The sequence below is a fragment of the Odontesthes bonariensis genome, chromosome 13 (genome assembly GCF_027942865.1).
Source record: "Odontesthes bonariensis isolate fOdoBon6 chromosome 13, fOdoBon6.hap1, whole genome shotgun sequence".
NCBI classification, from domain to species: domain Eukaryota; kingdom Metazoa; phylum Chordata; class Actinopteri; order Atheriniformes; family Atherinopsidae; genus Odontesthes; species Odontesthes bonariensis.
Window position 1 is genome coordinate 13,327,932 of NC_134518.1, and position 17,140 is coordinate 13,345,071.

The 17,140-nt window shown below is 41.8% G+C and overlaps 2 protein-coding genes across 2 annotated transcripts; one reads left to right on the forward strand and one right to left on the reverse strand.

Annotated features, from left to right (window-relative positions):
• The first annotated feature begins 8,389 nt into the window (after positions 1–8,389).
• Positions 8,390–9,395, forward strand: insb (preproinsulin b). Its single transcript, XM_075480563.1, has 2 exons — positions 8,390–8,582; positions 9,250–9,395. Exons 1-2 carry the CDS (start codon positions 8,390–8,392, stop codon positions 9,393–9,395), a joined length of 339 nt encoding a protein of 112 aa, XP_075336678.1.
• Positions 9,396–9,769: 374 nt separating this feature from the next.
• On the reverse strand, positions 9,770–17,119 carry hmmr (hyaluronan-mediated motility receptor (RHAMM)). Its single transcript, XM_075480564.1, has 19 exons — positions 17,003–17,119; positions 16,621–16,719; positions 16,454–16,539; positions 16,250–16,327; positions 15,922–16,110; positions 15,696–15,782; positions 15,492–15,603; positions 15,338–15,403; positions 15,026–15,099; positions 14,880–14,938; positions 14,429–14,796; positions 14,190–14,338; positions 13,866–14,101; positions 12,382–12,498; positions 12,060–12,257; positions 11,299–11,979; positions 11,148–11,220; positions 10,626–10,802; positions 9,770–10,517 (listed from the first exon to the last, which is right to left on the reverse strand). Exons 1-19 carry the CDS (start codon positions 17,046–17,048, stop codon positions 10,320–10,322), a joined length of 3,093 nt encoding a protein of 1,030 aa, XP_075336679.1. The 5' UTR covers positions 17,049–17,119; the 3' UTR covers positions 9,770–10,319.
• Positions 17,120–17,140: the final 21 nt, after the last annotated feature.

Genomic DNA, 17,140 nt, shown 5'->3' on the forward strand with positions numbered 1-17,140 from the left:
TGGAAATCTATTTTCTGAGCTGAAAATCAAACCGGCCATCATTCTGTCCTGCTTCACCTCTCTCTTGGGGACGTGTCAGATATATAACATGCAGTCATTTTCTCAGCTGTCAAACTGCTCCTGTCCAGCTCTGTTCCTCTACCTATGCAGTCAACTTCAAATTCTAATCTGTTCAGATGTCTCTACGTGCGCGATCAAGTACAGTTTTCAAATTAACGTGTGTGGAATTATAAGCAGACTCTTTCCTTTTATTCATTATTACTGTGTATGTGCGTGCGCGCTGGAGCGCGCGCTCTGCAAAGGTCTGGAACGAGGTAGCACAGCAAAGTAGGTCATGACAGAGGTTAGTACTGCATTAGCGACTGTCACTGCTGGGACAGAGGAGTGCAGACACCAGGGCAGCCCTCTCCCTCTCCCTCTCACTCACAATCACACACACACGGACACGCCAACGATTTCTGAAACTCTCCGGCGTTCTGTCATGGATCCGGGCCAGCAGGCCGTGACACACATGGAGGGCAGTGTCCGGAACAGGAGGACATGTCCAGCCTGTCTCTTATGTTTGTGCGCACACGTGCATGACACTGTGTTTGTATATGACAGGGACGCTCGACCTGCCAGACTCCAAACTGTTTGCCTTTGCCAAAGAGTCACATTAAGAAATAATCTCTCAACTTTATTATTTTTTTAAATTTTTTTTCACCCTTATTTGATGTTATCTCTTTTCTTTTTTTTTTTTTCAGGCCCGGAGACATTTTCAATAGCGGTCATTCGACGTGCAAAGCTTTGCTCCATCCAAGCTCGGGTGAATCTACATTGAGTCCACATGGCGCCTTTATCCCAGCATCCACTCATGAAAATCAGCCTCATTACTTCTGCCTTCTTGCGGTTCAAATTCTCACTTAAAATCATAATGATCCAAGCTGTTTCTGTTGTCCGCAGTGTCAGTCTCAAGGATTTCTTTTTTTTTTTTTTTTTTGATGTTCTAAGTCTCTTCAGTTTCTATCCTCAGAAGGTCTGGTTTAATTATGGGAGGGAAAAGGCTCGCCATCAGAACAGATTAACAACATCTCACTAGGCTGAACTCCTCACTCTCTTTCATCTCCTCAACTGCAGAAGAAGAGAAGAGGAGTTATGCAACTCTCACCTTAGGGACCCATCCGGCTTTCCACCCAACTTCTGTCTGTCTCGGTGTGTTGAGGACGGCTGCTGCTTCTGTGCTATTTGATGTGCATGTTTGAAGCAGCTGTGCGACCGGGGCGGAAGGGATGTGCCTGTTGTTCGCAGCTCTTGCTGCTTTGCCCTGTTCCCTCGAGGAATGCGTTTCAAAGCACAACATAGTTGGACCTTTCCTAGTTCTACATTTAACACAGAGCCAAGGTGCAGGAAAGCTTCCTTCCCACTCCTTTCTTTTATCATTCATCAAAGGATCCTATGTCATTAGCTGGTTTTGGAAGACGTGCTTTCCACCCACTGTCATTTAGTCAGAATGTCCACTATGTAAGACAACTAGCTCCAAATAGTTTCCTTAGTTCCCAAAAGTCTCTTTAACACATATTAGACCCATGCGTGACTGTTATAGCTTATCCAAATTAATTTCTGTTGGCTTAATTAATGTTGTAGCTCATTGAAAATGCTAAAAAAAATAAAATACAAGGTCTTCACTGTCTATCAGTTAGGAAGAACTGTCATAATAAATTAATGAACAAGTTTAACTTTGGGTTAATTAGTCTTTGGCAGCTCTAGGAGAAAAAAAAATCGGAATGGAAATGTTCACTCTGGCAAGTTTACATCTCAGATCATCGCATAGAACATTCTGAGACGCCAACAAATGAATTGCTTGTCAAAGGTAACCAAAACTGTTTGAAAAAACAACTGAATAAAAATACATTTACACTTCAGGATGTTGATGGCCTCCAGCCCTGCCTTCCCCTCCTCGAAAGCACATGATTTAATCACTAATGACGACACTCATCTCCTTACATCTCAGCTCCCTTTGGTATTCATGCAGGGAAGTCAAGGTGGCGCTCCTTTGCAAAAAATAAATAATCACAAAGAAAAAAAACGAAACCTTTGAATGGACGTTGCTTTGGGGGAAACCTATTTTAGAATCTCTTGAGTAGATTCAGTCAGATGTGTGCAGACAAGTGGCATTTAAACAAAAGACACAAAAACTGATGGGAGTTTTTTTTTTTTAATGACACCTTTAATGCCCTATTGCATCACATGCTTTTATCTAAGTGCTGCAGGGGCTATGGAATTTTTTTTTTTTCAAACCCTTGACATTTTTCCAAATCTTGTACTTTTTACGGCTCATGTCGCATTGTTGTCTTCTTCTTTTTGGTGCGTTCCATTCCCACCTCACTTTTATTGGGCATCTTTTGAAAACGTACGCAGCTGTCCATATAAAGTCCCACGGTTAATGGTGTATGCCAGAGGAGAAGTCAAACAATGAGGTCGGAGAACTGTCAGTAGATCTGTGGGACGTGACTGTGTCCAGGCACAGAAAGAACTATTTAGATGTAAAAGCCCAAACAACTCAAAGACCACTGATGGAAGTAGGTCAGGCTGTCAAAAGAAAAGCTCTTAATATGCATATAAATTGAGTGTTTGAATATTTTATTCATATCAAATGAATAAAACCCTCCAGAATTCTGTTTTTGCTTTGTTACAGCGGAGAACTGTGTCCTGATGAGGACAATAACAATCGAATCCCTGTGCAAAAATGAGTGTGAAAACATGAGAAAATGTTTAAAAAAACTTGTCTTATGTCTCTTCTTTATGGTTTTTTATTATTATTTTTTGGGGCTTTTTATGCCTTTATTAGATAGGACAGTGTAGAGAGACAGGAAGCAGGGGGCAGAGAGAGGGGGAACAACATGCAGCAAAGAGCCGTCCGATGTGGGACTCAAACTGGGGCCAGCTGCAGCAAGGACTATAGCCTCTTGTACATGGGGCACCTGCTGTGCCCACTACGCCACAGACCGCCCCCCGTCTTTATGTTTTTGTGTAATGCCACAGATTCGTGGCCCAAGTAACAATCAAAGGAAAACAGAAACCACGAGTAAACTACATCTCCATTACTCATGAGGCCTGTCAAGCACTCTTTTGGTTTCCAATGTTTGTCAGATTATTCAAAAATTTTAGAGAGCTCAATCTTAAAAAAATACACTCTTTCACATTTAACCATAATTAACCATAATCAGTTTTTAGAAATCACATACTCATGAACATTGACCTTTATTTCCTGGAGGTAAAAAAACAAAAAAAACAAGAGAACTTACCCCGAGAGTTGCTGAACTGCAAGATACAGATGATTAGCCTTAGAGCAAACGTGGTTATGTCCATTTCAAATGTTTACATTGCCAGCGAGGATGGTAATGTGCCATCTGAAAACTTACCCAACGGTATTGCCATGAGTGGAGGAAAATATTTGGGTTTGAGGTGATTTGAATGCTTTCCGGAGTTAAATTGGTCCCCAGAATCAAACTACAGGCTCGAGAGATCTTTGGCGATGTGAGATTCCCTGAATACGTTTGACAATTTTTTCACTTTAATTCTTAATCTAATTCTTAGATAATAAATTATGTGTGTGTCTGTGAGACATTAATCATTCCATAACCAATGGACAACTATTTTCAAAGTCAACAGAAACAAGAAATACCCTTTCTATTAATTAAAGTTTTCTGTAGAAAAACAATAAATCACGACACACTAAGTACATCCCATGATTAAACCCGGTCTCTCTCGGCAGAGTGGAGGACGTTTGCTCCACTCTTCTTTACAACATTGCCTCTGTTCATTGAGGTTTGTCAGCATACGTTTAAGCACAGCTCTCTGAAGATCCCACCGCAGCATTTCAGTCAGTTTGAAGTCTGCACTTTTTTGGTCTCCTCTGTACAAAGAACATTGTCCCAGAAGTCCTGCGGCTTGTTCAGATGCAACTTTGCAAAAGCCTAAGCCTTGCTGCAAGGAATGGCTTCCAAACAAGCCACACTTGTTCAGTCTTTTCCTAATTGTACTGTCATCAACGTCAACATTAAACATGCTGACTGACTGAGGCCTGTAGAGTCTGAGACATTCGGTTTCTCTGAGCATTGCACCGTCTCAGCGTAGAGTGAACTTGCTGGAACCCCCACTTCTTCACTGAGATCAATTGGTGATTTCTTTCCTCCTTGGCATTGTGCCGACACCCCTGAATGCTCCAAAAAACAAACAAAACAAAAAAAAACAATACTTCTGCTTTTACAGAGGAGCTCGCATTTACAAATGACCAATTAATCAAGTGCATTTTAGTAGTTCCATCTGGCTCTTAATTACCCTCTAAATTCTAAAGGAAGCTGTGATTGTTTTTTTTTTAATAGTTTTATTCTTAATGAATAACATGGTGTAACGGGTCATGGGTTATCGTTCATCTGAGGTCATACTCACTTACTTTAAAGATCTGGTAAGGACCGGGTGATTCCCCCCTCCCCAAGTGTCTTGATACATAAAATCTAAAATGTTATGCAAGCATTTTAATGTCTTGAATTCAAAGAGGCTGCACTTTCCTCTTCACATGGCTGTACCCCCTCATAACTTCCATGCAGTGACATTAATCAGAGTGTGTCACAGTTGACCAGATGGGAGATGTTAAAATTCCTCTTCCAGTTTGAGGACAATTATGTTGAACATGTACTAGAGGGTGTTTTGTGCATTCATGCACATTCTACAAGTCCGTTATCAATGAGCGGGCGGGACTGGGCACTTGTACGAGGGTGACCTGTCCAACACTGGTTTTAGTTCTGTTGGTGACTCAGCTGCCTTCTGGATTGAGATCAATTTGATCTTTAACATTTAATGAAAGACTGTGGTCTTTTGCGCCGTATGAGAAAGCTGGTGATATCTGCAGTGTAATCTGCTGCAGAGAGCCAAGAATAACATCATCTAAGAATGTTTACACAAAATCTCTTGGATGGGGAATTTTGTATTTATTAGTGTGCATCATAAATAACAGAGATGCCCCAGATTGCTACAGTGCAGATTTAACCCACCGTAGCTCCTGGACTCGACACAAAGGGTATATATATATATATATATATATTTTTTTTTTTTTTATAAAAGCAACATCAAAGCATGTATAAAAAGAGGTTTATGCAAACTATAGAACCATAGAATAGAAAACTATGAAATTTAAAAAGTTGTATGGAGAGCTCAAGTTTAAGGCTGTCCCATTTTTCCTGTTACTGCACATAGACCCAACACTGCAGAGTGATGAGTATCAGATCGGTTAGGCATCATAAGAGTTCAGTGGAATGTCGGAGGCAAAGTGACAACACAGCGCTGCGCAGCAACCGCAGGGCTCAACAATTGACTCATCACTTGATAGAAAATTACACAGTGTGTCAACTTTCATCTAAATCTGGCCCACCCACAGAGAGATGCACTGAAATTATCAAGAGCAGCTGCTGCATATGAGAGATGAGTTAGACTTTTTTTTCCCCTCTCCCACAGGCTTTATGACATATGGCGCATCTAAGCTCTCTTCTGACGCTTTTTGTGGCATTAAATGCCTTCACGTATGTTGAAAAGAAGAAAGAGATAGGAAACTCTTTTGGAATTATTCTCCCAAGTCCTACAAGACAGTGTTTTAGCTTTCACAAGCCACTAGTGGTCACTAATGGATTAAAAATCCTCTAATCTCGACTGATTAGACTGTGACATATGGTGTATGTAAGCTTGTGAACAGTGCCAGTCAGGCCATTACACAGCATGGGGTCGAGGTGGGTAGAACTCTGGGAGGCTGCCTTCTCAACTTTATCCTGATGGTGTCGGACCACAGTCAGTTAAATGACGTAGTGCCACCGAAGATCAAGCATGCTTATGGGTCAAGGTGTTAATAAGAGAGCTTTCTGTTGAGACTGACAATAGACAGGTGGAGGTGGAGAGTTAAAGAGGGGGAAAGGTGGCCAAGCAGAGATGTTCTCTGCACCTCACAGCCCGGGCCCTTTTCATCTCTAACCACCAGCTGCTCTGCTGCTCAGAGACCTATAACACAGGTAAGCCAGCTTCTCTGTATTCCCTCAAGTTTTCACCTGTTAAAATTGATGTCTACAATAACCAGGATGAAAATACAGTGTAGCATGGACAGGATCCATAATTCAACCAATCTACTTTTCCGAGGTGCCGGGCACACGACCAAGAGGGATAGAGGAGTGGCAGACTACGCGGTGCGCTCGGCCAATTTTGTAATGCCTGGCACATGTGCATTGTTAAAGCCACCGTTAAACTGATTTATTTCTCATCCAAAAATCCACAGTTTACTACAAGATGTCCACAAAAGCTTCATATAGTTTCTAAATGACTGCTAAGTGTGTTTTTCACCTTGAGAAGGTTGATGGACGTTAAAGCTGTGAGACTATCCATCACACGTGGGATTTAACCAAATTACTGTTGTTTAGTTTTGGACAATTCCTTCCCTCGTGTGAGCGCTGTACTTGCGAAACCTGGATATAAAAATGGCGATTCTGGGTTTTAGACAGTGTTGTATAGTAACGAAGTAAAAATACTTCACTACTGTACTTAAGTATATTTTGGAATACTTTGTACTTTCCTCGAGTTTAAATTTTTTTGACAACTTTCACTTTTACTTCACTATATTTCCAAACTTAATTGCATACTTTTACTCCGATACATTTTCATTGTTCGGTTTCGTTACTCGTTACAAAAAAAAGAGAGAGAGAGAGAGAGAAAAAAAACCACAGTGTTTTGAACCCATGCATGTTATGCTTGCCCAAAGACGTGGAAATTCTATCTTACAGAAACTCCCCTTTTTTAGGTTTTAAGGTAGTTTTCCTCTTCAGATGCCAGATAAGCTGCAGTTCCCTCCCAATTCTTTTTTTCTTTTGTATAATGACCGGTTGTGTGTGCACCTCCTATAGCTTGTGAAGTACAGTAATCGTAACAGCTTTTTTTCTTGGTGATGTTGGCCGCATTTTCTATACCGAGTTATTTTTTATTTTTTTAGAAAGGTTTACAAAAGGGGTTTCAAACTGGACTCCCTCTTCAGATGCCAGATACGCTTCAGTTTTCTCCTATTTTTTTCTTTAACTTTTGTTTATAATGATGGCAATAACAGTAGCAGCCTCTTTTGTTTCATTTTTTTCTTAATGGTGTAATGTACGCCTCATTTTCAGCACTGACCTTACTTGAAGAAGAAAAACTTAAAGGTTCACAAAGTTTGTATTTTCTGTCTAAACCTGGTCTAAATTTTGCCTGCACTTGGTTGTGTGTAGATTTTAAGTGTATTTGACCTTCAAAGTTTACCAAAATATAAAAAAAATGTCATTCAAACTGCATTTGCCTTGTTTACTTTTTACTTATACTTTTCATTACATTACTTTAGTACATCTATTTTTACAGTAATTCTCATACTTAAGTACAAGACGTTTCGGATACTTTAAGACTTTAACTCAAGTAACATTTCAGTCAATGACTTATTATATTTTGGAGGGGTACCTATACTTTTACTTGAGTGTGAGATTTCAGTACTTTATACAACACTGGTTTTAGACAGTCTTCCGATTTTTGCGATTAATGCTCGACCAAAAGCCTCAAAAGGTGATGAAAGTAAGGCTAAAAGAAATTCAATGGGGGGGGGGGGGGCTTTGTCAAAATAATATTAGGCAGAACTTTGGCTGCGTGATGTCTACTACGCCGTCTGAAAATAATAATGGAATGTGCAACATCAAAGTCAAAAGAGCCAAGAGGCCAATTTTAACTTCAGAACTATCCAGTTCTTTCAGGAAGTAACCTCGGTATCGTTTCCACAGCAACCCCTTAAAAAAACTGCAGCACCAGGATCATCAAAATGTCATTTTTGAACTTCTACGTCTTCCTAATCTTGACTTTGTCTCCTTAAGCCTGCATGCATTTGTAAAGTTTAGAGACAAATGTCAAACAGTGACTCTTCTGCAGACCTTGTTTTACCGTGGCTTTTCAACCTGGCCTTTGATTTCCACTGAATGAATGAATTATTCAGTTGTCTGCTCACTTCAAAGCCCATATTTTTGAGTGGGTCTATTGCTCGTATGTTCTGTGCTATCATTCTCTGCCTGGAATTTTTCTGGTTGAGCTTCGCAAGGGCTTGGCAAAATACCTATAACTGAAGTTATTAGAAGAAAGTGGTCTTGTTATGCTCAAGCGTCACGAAGAACATTCCAGTCCATTTTCAGCATTGCTGTATCCCCTGACTTTTGTCTATCTGAGCACAAGGTGTTAACAATTAAAAGGTGGATTCAGTTCTACAGTCTTTGAAACCTAACATTATAAATACACATATGAAAAATTGATCATATATTTCCATTATGTGTGAAAGTTTTTTTTGCTGTGTCCAGGCGGTCTCCCTCTTATGGCCAGGGTACCGCGGCGGGCGGTGTCAGTGATGTTACTGCTGTTGCTCTGCCCCCTCGGGGCGTCCTCAGCCCCCATCCAGCACCTGTGCGGATCCCACCTGGTGGACGCCCTCTACTTTGTGTGCGGGGAGAGGGGATTCTTTTACACTCCAAGTCGAACCCACAAGCGGGATCTGGAACAACTACTCGGTAAGGTTCCAAAAACTGGAAACTTGAATTTACTTTTGTCAGATTTTTTTTTTTTTTTAATAAAAGCATCTTACAAAAGTTTCATTAAGGGTGGAAGATCAGAAGCGTGACTTTACGCCAGGGCTGCAGCCTAGCTTTTCTTTCTCCAGTTTCTGTGCACCATATCTAAGGTTTGGATGAGTTAAAAACTCCAAATCTGCTAGCAGCAGGACAAACTTGCTGATAACTTTACTGAGCTAAATCTATGCATTTGACCACGGCATTATTAGTGGGCATAGCCTCTCTCCAGCCTCTTTAATTCAGATCGAGCTATTCTGTCTTATTGTTGCTTTAAACATCTGTGATGTAACAAATCCATTCATCACAAACCCTGTGAACTCCCCACATTCCTCATGAAGTTATTCCCAAAACGCATTATTTAGATCTTCCACCTCAAACATTTTTTTCATGTTTTGAAGTCAACATCAGTGAGCTAGCTATGCGTTGCCTCAGACGGGGCTTCATCATATCATAACGCTCCAAGCAGAGACTAAATGGATTGGCATGATCAGATTTACTAGATTTTAAGTCTCCATGAATGTCTGAACAGTCAATGGTGTTTACAAGATGTTTGCGTGGAGGCAGCAGGATTTAACGCTGGGCTGTGGAAACTCTTTCCACTTCAAAGGGCTCCTGTCTGAAAGGGCCAGAAAGGAGGAGCGGCTGTGGAGGGTTCTGGCTGGCCGTGATGAACCCAAGGTGAAGAGAGGCATCGTGGAGCAGTGCTGCCATAAGCCGTGCAGCCTTCACCACCTAGAAGGCTACTGCGACTGACCCCCCACTTCACAACTAGCACCACTCATAGCTTGTAAAAAAAAAAAAAAAAGGTCCCGATGTCAATTTCTGTCCCGATACTTGCTGGCTATGTCTTATCAACTGAAGGAAATAAAGCTTATTGACCCATAACCCGAGGCTCCTCTCAGCAAAGATGTGAGTTTCTGTTCTTTGTAGCTAGTAGTGAAACAAATGGGTTACTCCAGCTCTAACCTGTGGCTGCAGTCCAAGAGTGCCCTCTACTGGCTGAGGACCGGCATGGCCAAAGCCATGCATGTAAAGAGGGCTCTGTGCAGAGTACTGTTGCAGTGGATAGTGTGTAGATAAATCTAAGCAAAACTTTGTTTTAAGAGGGATATTAAAATCTGTCTTTATTTACATAGAATAAACAATTTACAAACAGCTATTCTCCATGAAATAGATACTCGTCCTGTTACCCAAAGATTTGCTAAGAAGATTTCAAGAATAAAATTCAGCAGACAATATAAAAAAATGTTACACAACCTCTGCTTTTGATCCAACTGGAAGCATTAAAAGCTTCTATCAATGTCCTTGTTGTTTTCACACCATTTCTGCACACATTAAACTTATTAAAAGCAGTCTTATACAGTCCATGAAATCATTTGACACAAAAGGTGTAAAACATCCCCAATTATGAATTAGTAAAACATTAATATAGAAATCTATGAACACCAAGTGTAAGAATGTAATGTGATTTGGCTGCACCATCCCCAGCAGCTGTAGGAGATCTAGTCAGCTAGCAGAGCTCTTCTACTCTATATGGTTTAATAACAAAAACAAACAAAAGTCAGAATACTGCAAACATTTCTACAATTAGTAAAAACAGTAAAGAAGAAATTCACAAAAACTGCTAGATTCTTATCGCATTTGGTGACACCTTCAAAGCTAGTGACCCATAATATGTCAAAGTTGTAGGGAGTAGTCAGTTTGGTGCTCACCCTTTTTAAGAGGTTCAGTTATATCAGTTTGCCTGTTTTCCTTGTCGTGATGAAAAGCGTTGCTGGGATCAAACCTGCGACGAGGAGCACCGGGAAGCCTCGACTTCAGTTGCTCCAGATCGCTTTTCTGTCGGCTCGTCAGGGTCCGAAGCTTTAACACCTCCTGCATACACGGACAGACGGGAGAGTGAACACAAAAGCACACGCGTGTGTGAGACCAAGGCAAAGTGTGCGCTGTGCAAAGCAGACGATGCTGCCCTCGACATTCCACCTGTTTCAGGGAGACGTTCTCATCTTTGAGCTTCACCACATGCTTGATCTTCTGCTTCTGGTTCTGGTGCCCCAGGAGGCGAGCGTAAGCGTCGGCTAATTTGTTTAATTCCTCCTGGTTCACCCCATTCTCGTTAAGTAGCGCATTGCGCTCTGCTGCAAACGCATCCAGCTGCTCCTGTGGGCAGACATTAGCACAAGGTTTCTTATTTACTTTAACACAGTAGCATCTGTGAACAGAACACTGACTAGTTTTGACCCGATATAATTAACACAATGAAGGTGTTAGCATTCAAAAAGATCAGTTGTTCCTTTGTTTTTTACTTGATATAATCCACTATTTATCACTTGGATGCAAACTGTCAGCCACTTGATGCTGGGCAGGTGGCATTTAGTGTAGAGCTTAAATACACTGGAGAGCATTTTTTACATTACACAAAGTCATTTAAGGAATACTTGTAAGCCAGCTCTAATTAAAGCTCATCTGGGCTACTTTGAGGTTTTATATAAGGAAATTACTAACCTGGAATGGCCTGACTTTAGCATACAGCTCCTCATATTGTTTCCTCCAGTGCTCGATTTCAGACCTTGGGGAGCTTAAAAGAGAGGAATGATCATCTAAAAACTGCAAATTGGAAAAACTATGATCAGAGAGAAACCCCAGTACTGCTTACCTCTTCTCTTGTGCCTCAGCTAATTGTCTTTGGAGTTCCTGCCGCTGCTCCTCCATTTCCCACTGCAGTGTGACCTTCTGCTGAGTAAGCACTTCTACCTGTTCCCTCAGTGCTAACCTGTCTTTTTCCGACTCGTGCTCCGAAGCCCGTGTCTTCTCCTCCATGAGGTTTAATTGGACCTGGAGGCCAACCCTTTCTTGTTCAACTTCATCCAGATGAGATCTAAGCCGATTTTTGTCCTGCTCAGTAGCGCTTAGCTGACTTTCAAGAGCACGCCCTAACTGTTCTTTGAGTTCTACTTCAGACAGCAGGCTCTTTCTATCCTCATCAACCCTCTTAAGCTCAGTCTGTAGTCTGAGCACCTCTGACCTGACCAGCTCATGGTTTTTTCTCTCAGCCTCAAATACCTCTTTTTCCTCCTGAAGGGCTGTCTGAATTCTAACGCTCTCCTCTCTTTCTTTTCGGAGGCTCTTTATTATTTCCTCCTTTTCCTGGCTGATCTCCAGCAGTTTCTGGGCTTTTTCCCTATCATGTTGGAGCTGAGTTAAACTCTGTCTTTCCTGTTGCTCTAGTCGCCCGAGTGCTTCTTCTTTCTCATTCGTCTGCAGCTGCAGCTCTTGCTGAAGCTGGTCGATTTGAGCTGAAAGCCTCGCCTCTGTGGCCTTTATCTCCAGCAAAATTCTACAAGTTCACAGAGAAAGAAGGATTAAGAGGGCAGAAAAGTGACAATTACTTAAAGACGGAGTAAATTTCAAGCATACCTTGAATTCTCCCCGGCTTTTGCTTCAGCCAGCAGTCTCTCTTGGTGCTCGTCTGTCCACTCCTTCATTCTGTTGATCTCTTCCTCTTTTTCTTCGACCATTTTGCCCATCGCCTCCCTCAGTTGATGGGTCACTCTCTCCACCTCCATCTCCAGCTCTTTCTGTCTTCCCTTTTCTCCCTTGAGAGCCTCTTTGGTGCTGAAAAGTAAGACGAGCCTTCTGTTAAGCTTGCATGCCGGCCGAGTTTCACGTTTAAAGCCAAGCGCGAATCAAGCTGACGTTCGAGCGAAACGTCAAAAAGCACCGACTCTTGAGCGCTCACCTTTCCAGCTCAGTGAGAACATCTCCCATCTTTTTCTGCAGGTCTGTGTTTGCCTCTTGGAGCTCTCGCATGGCAGCCAAATGCACCTCTTTCAAAGCTGCCACGTCACTGCTTTTACTGGAAATGACAAGCATACAAATTTGGTGTTGAAATCCATTTTTAAGCACATTGAGCTTCTGCCTGGCATCTGAAGCATGCTACACACACAAACAGGACTTTCGGAGCATAACAATTAATTATATAAGCTAAAGTTACTGACAAAATATAAATAAATAAAATTAAATTAAAAATATCAACTGAAAACCTTAAATTTTACAGTACCAACTCTTACGAAGTATGAAATTATTACAGTCATATAATGGGTTTAGACGTGCTTTTACATGTACTCGATATACTTTAACGCCACAGAAAGTCTCTTGAATAATATATAATAATAATATAATATATAATAATAATAAATATATATATTCAAGTTCATTATTGTCACAATCGTTGTCTTTTAGATCAGAGAGAACAGAAATATCACAGGACCACATGGTACTTGATAAAGTTAATACCCTATAAATGATGTCCATGTCTTCCAAAAACAACTTTTTTTTGTTACTATGCCCAAAAGGCAAATGGATACATACGATCTAATTAATTTGAAATGCACTGTATGTGTGTGTCATATCTTTAAACAGATTCAGGCTATAATAGTGGCACAAGCATAAACAGACCATTCAATCTTTGACTAATGTTGGACCCCAATTACTTATCACCAGGGGGGGCAGACATGTACCCTGTCCGCTGGTATGGAGGCAAAACAACCTTGAAGTGGATTTCTTTTCTTTTTTTTTTTTTTAAATATACAAAAAAAAAAAAAGAAAGGGAGGGAGGGAAAAAAATAAAACACGTCTCCCACACAACAACAACAACAAATTTCTCATGACCTTGTCATGACCTTACGCTCTGACAGATTCTGGGTGCCTGAGCAGGACAAACATCGTGATGAAATGTGCCAAACCTGATGTGGAATGTCATGGTGTAAGGTGAACATCCAAATGTTGCCATCCACTGAAAGCAGTGACATGATCCTCAGCATCTTATCCTTTATTTCAACTGTCAGTCTCCACTCTCTGCTATCTAATAAAAGCAGATCGCATGCTCCTCACCAAGTGCCCTGTTGCCCTTATATACACAACAGGTGAAGTAATGAGGTGATGTGCAAACGTCAGACTGCTCATTACCAGAAATAGACAGTGACCCACTGACTATGTCATACTTGTGATGGACAGGCTACCGCAATTACTTTCAAGTGTTGTGTGTACACTGAATGCTGGGACATGCTGCCTGTGCATCTAAATAGCGACTCAGAAAATAATGACAAATCCAGAAAAAGCTGTTCCAGTGTAGCGAGGCCATCTAAACTTCATCTTGATAACTTGTGCTGAAAGTTTTAGACTCACATTCACCATCAGTGTGTTTGGCTTTTAGGTACTCACCGCTCCAACAGCTCCTTGGTATGGTTTAGCTGCCACTCCAGCTCGTCTTTCTCCTCCTGCAGTTTTTGAAGGGCCTCCTGACTTTTCTCTGTAACCTCCCGACTCCGCTGCTCTTGTTCCTCCATGACAGCGAGCTCTCCCAGCACCTCTTCCATCTCCTCCTTTAGCTGTATCAAGCGTTCCTCAGACTCCTTTCTTTCAAGCTCCACCAGCACAGTCAGGGAGTCCACAAGGGCCTGTAAAACCCGACATAACTAAAGCTTAAACTTTCACTGTGTATTTTCCTTAGAGTAAAACCATGACAGACAACAGTGCTTATGTAACCTTTTCTTTTGTCAGCTCCTCCGTGAGTACAGCATGTCCTTGCTCAAGCTGAATCTGTCTCTTCCTCTCATCACTTTTGGCCTGCTGTAGCAAAGCCAGCTCCATCTTTAGCTCCTCTACTCTCTTCAGTCCCTCCTCCTGAATCTTGCCTGAAACCAAACAAAAGATTGACAACATAGGACTTACGAAGTTCATGTGACTCCGAAGTGAAAATAATCATTGGGTTTGGATAAACATACTTCTCTCTTCCTCAGAGAACAGACATCTCTGTTCAAGATGTGCCACCCGCTCATCCAGCTCCTTCTCAGTTCTCCTCAGCTCCTCCCTCAGTCTGGCAAGCTCGGTCTCTTGTTGACGGACCGTCGCCTCAGAGTCTTGAACTTCTTGGCTGGCCAGCTTCATCTGCTTCTCCATGTCACTCACTGACTTTTGTGCTGACTGGAGCTCCACCAACTGGAGCTTCATTCTCTTCTCCACCTCCCATAAAGCATCCTTTGATGCCTGGAGCACCTCCTGGAATTTGTGGGCATCCTCTTCTTTTTGTCTCAGCAAACCCTTTGTGGTCTCCATCTCTATAGTATGCTGTTCTAGCTCCAACTCTAGTTGGCTGTGGGAAAAGTGACATGAGTGTACTGCACATGGCAAACAATGGAGATGAAAAAAAAAGAATGTGAAGGAGCACTTCCTTACGTTAGCTTCTCCACTTGAGTACCTGCAACCCTGTTTTCTTCAATCTTCAAGCGGAGATCCTACAAACAAACAGATGAAGTGTGTCTTTCACAAGAATATAATCAAATGTGGGGGGGGAGATTTGTTCTTGTAGCCATAGTTCATACTTGGATCTGGTCATTGGCTGAATCCAGGTATCCCTGCAGTACTTTAATCTCCTGCCTCAGCTCCCGTATCACAGCTGTAAAACAACGTAATCCCAGTCGGTCGAGTAAGCAAGGAAAGACGTGCACAGAGGTGAAAACAGTGCTGCATCAAACTTTTATGTTGTACATCCAAGGCGATAACAGGGATGTAAATCCATCTTTGTGAGCAGGAAATAGTCTAAGAAGTCTCAGGTTTTAGGCAGGAGCTTCTTAAAACGTGCAATTTGCTTCCAGTTATCGCATAAAGTCATCAGCAAGCGGCACACAACTCACCGTGTAGCTTAGCATTTTCCTTCTCAAGCTCTTCACTCTGGGTTTTTGTCACTTGATGGAGATCCTCTGAGGAAACAAACAAACGAACAAAAAGCCTGAATTAGTTCAGTTACAAATACTGTCAAACTTACACTGCATCATTTGTAAATCTTACCCAAGTTTTTATTCTTGTCCTGCAGGTCAGAGGTCGAGGCCCTGGCAGCTTGGAGATCAGTTTCTAACAACCTTAGCTGGCCTTCAGTGTTAATCTGCAGCATACTTAATTCCTAGAAACAAACGCAACATACTTAAGCACAACAAAAACGTGCTCCCAATCTACGTGTTCAGCCGCGATTAAACCTTCTAAGGAGAACCATACTTGATTTTTTACATCCAATTTGTTCCTAGCTTCCATCAGGTCCATCGTGAGAGAATTGATCCTCTTCTTTGTAGTATCAGCAGACACCTAAAAAGTATGCAGTGACATGTTTCATGTAGTACTGAGAAAATATAGAAAGTGCTCAATATACATTTAATGATGACAAGACAGGGTTTTCCTAATACTCTGTAGACTATATATATATACGGTCAAAGCTGAAACGCACCTTGTTTTTAAGAAACTCGTTGACCTTCTTTAGCTCCGCTCGCTGTCTTTCAAGTGTAGTAACGTTGGCAGAGAGGCCCGTCTTCTCCCTGACTGCAGCCAGCAGCTTGGCCTCCACCTTCTTCAGCTCTTCTTCCAAGACCAGCAAGCGGCGATCCTGCTCCCCTCGCTGCTGCATCAGAGAGCGGATCTGGGAAGAGATACAGCTGCGTTTATCTCTTGCTAATGAACTGCTTGTATACCAGTTTGCTCAATGTTATTACAACACAAGTTGAAAAAAAATCCAGAACAATGCCCTCGTGGGTAAATATTGCTTTCACCGAACACACCTCTCTCTCCAAGAGTTTCTGCTGCTTCCTCTCCAAGGTCATGTCATTCCTCTGTTTCTTCACACTGGAGCCCTCACTCTGGGTTTTGACAAGTCATTAAAAGTGAATAATAGTTTTATGATTGGGGGAAAAAAATTGTTATGGTTTGCAGAGACCTCAAATTAACACAATAAGCACTAGTTGCTAAAAGAACTGTAAACTTACTAGACCATCAACAGACATAGTCCTGCGGACAGGAGAGACCAGGGAATTTCTGGAGGGCGATGACGGTGGCAGAAGACCCCCAGTCGCTGGAGACCCATAAAGACAATAAGTGGCACAAAACAGAAACAGCTATTCCACGTTGTGTTGAGTTCTGAACAATCACCCACCTGCCTTAACAGGTCTGAATCGATCAGATTTGTCGAAGGATGCTGCTCCCTTCAGCTCCCCTGATTTGATCTCATAGGCCCCCGGTGGAGGGGCGCAACCTTCGGCCAACAACACAACGTTAGTTACTGTAATACACTCTGTCACGCGAGCACTGTTTTTTGTTTCTTTGTAAATTCAAAGTGTACTTCCCTTCGTTATTTTGCCGAGTTTCACTTGGTTTCGTGAAATTAAATTAACCTAACTCAACAAGCCACCACGCCAACCAGGTGTAACTTGAAGTTTGATTAGCTATAAGCTAAGTATGTCAGCTAAGCTACTTACCGTTAAATAACTTAAGTGGATGATTTACTGGTAACCTTTCAGCTTTTTAACGTTACTTACCTACGTTCTCATTGAACCTCTTCAGAGGAGCCCTTGAAAAAGACATTTCAGATCGAATTTACGCGGAAAAAAAATATATTTTTTTCGACAGTTTTCGCAGAGGCTGCAGTGCAGCTCCAGATGTCACACAACAACAAG

Bases quoted from the DNA above. Each gene is read 5' to 3' on its own strand.
- insb (XM_075480563.1), top strand. From the start codon at position 8,390: ATGGCCAGGGTACCGCGGCGGGCGGTGTCAGTGATGTTACTGCTGTTG. The intron at 8,583-9,249 runs GTAAGGTTCCAA...TCCACTTCAAAG, and splicing joins GGATCTGGAACAACTACTCG to GGCTCCTGTCTGAAAGGGCC.
- hmmr (XM_075480564.1), bottom strand. From the start codon at position 17,048: ATGTCTTTTTCAAGGGCTCCTCTGAAGAGGTTCAATGAGAACGTAG. The intron at 15,783-15,921 runs GTGCGTTTCAGC...CATACTTTTTAG, and splicing joins ACGAGTTTCTTAAAAACAAG to GTGTCTGCTGATACTACAAA. The intron at 11,980-12,059 runs GTATGCTTGAAA...GTGAACTTGTAG, and splicing joins AAAGCCGGGGAGAATTCAAG to AATTTTGCTGGAGATAAAGG.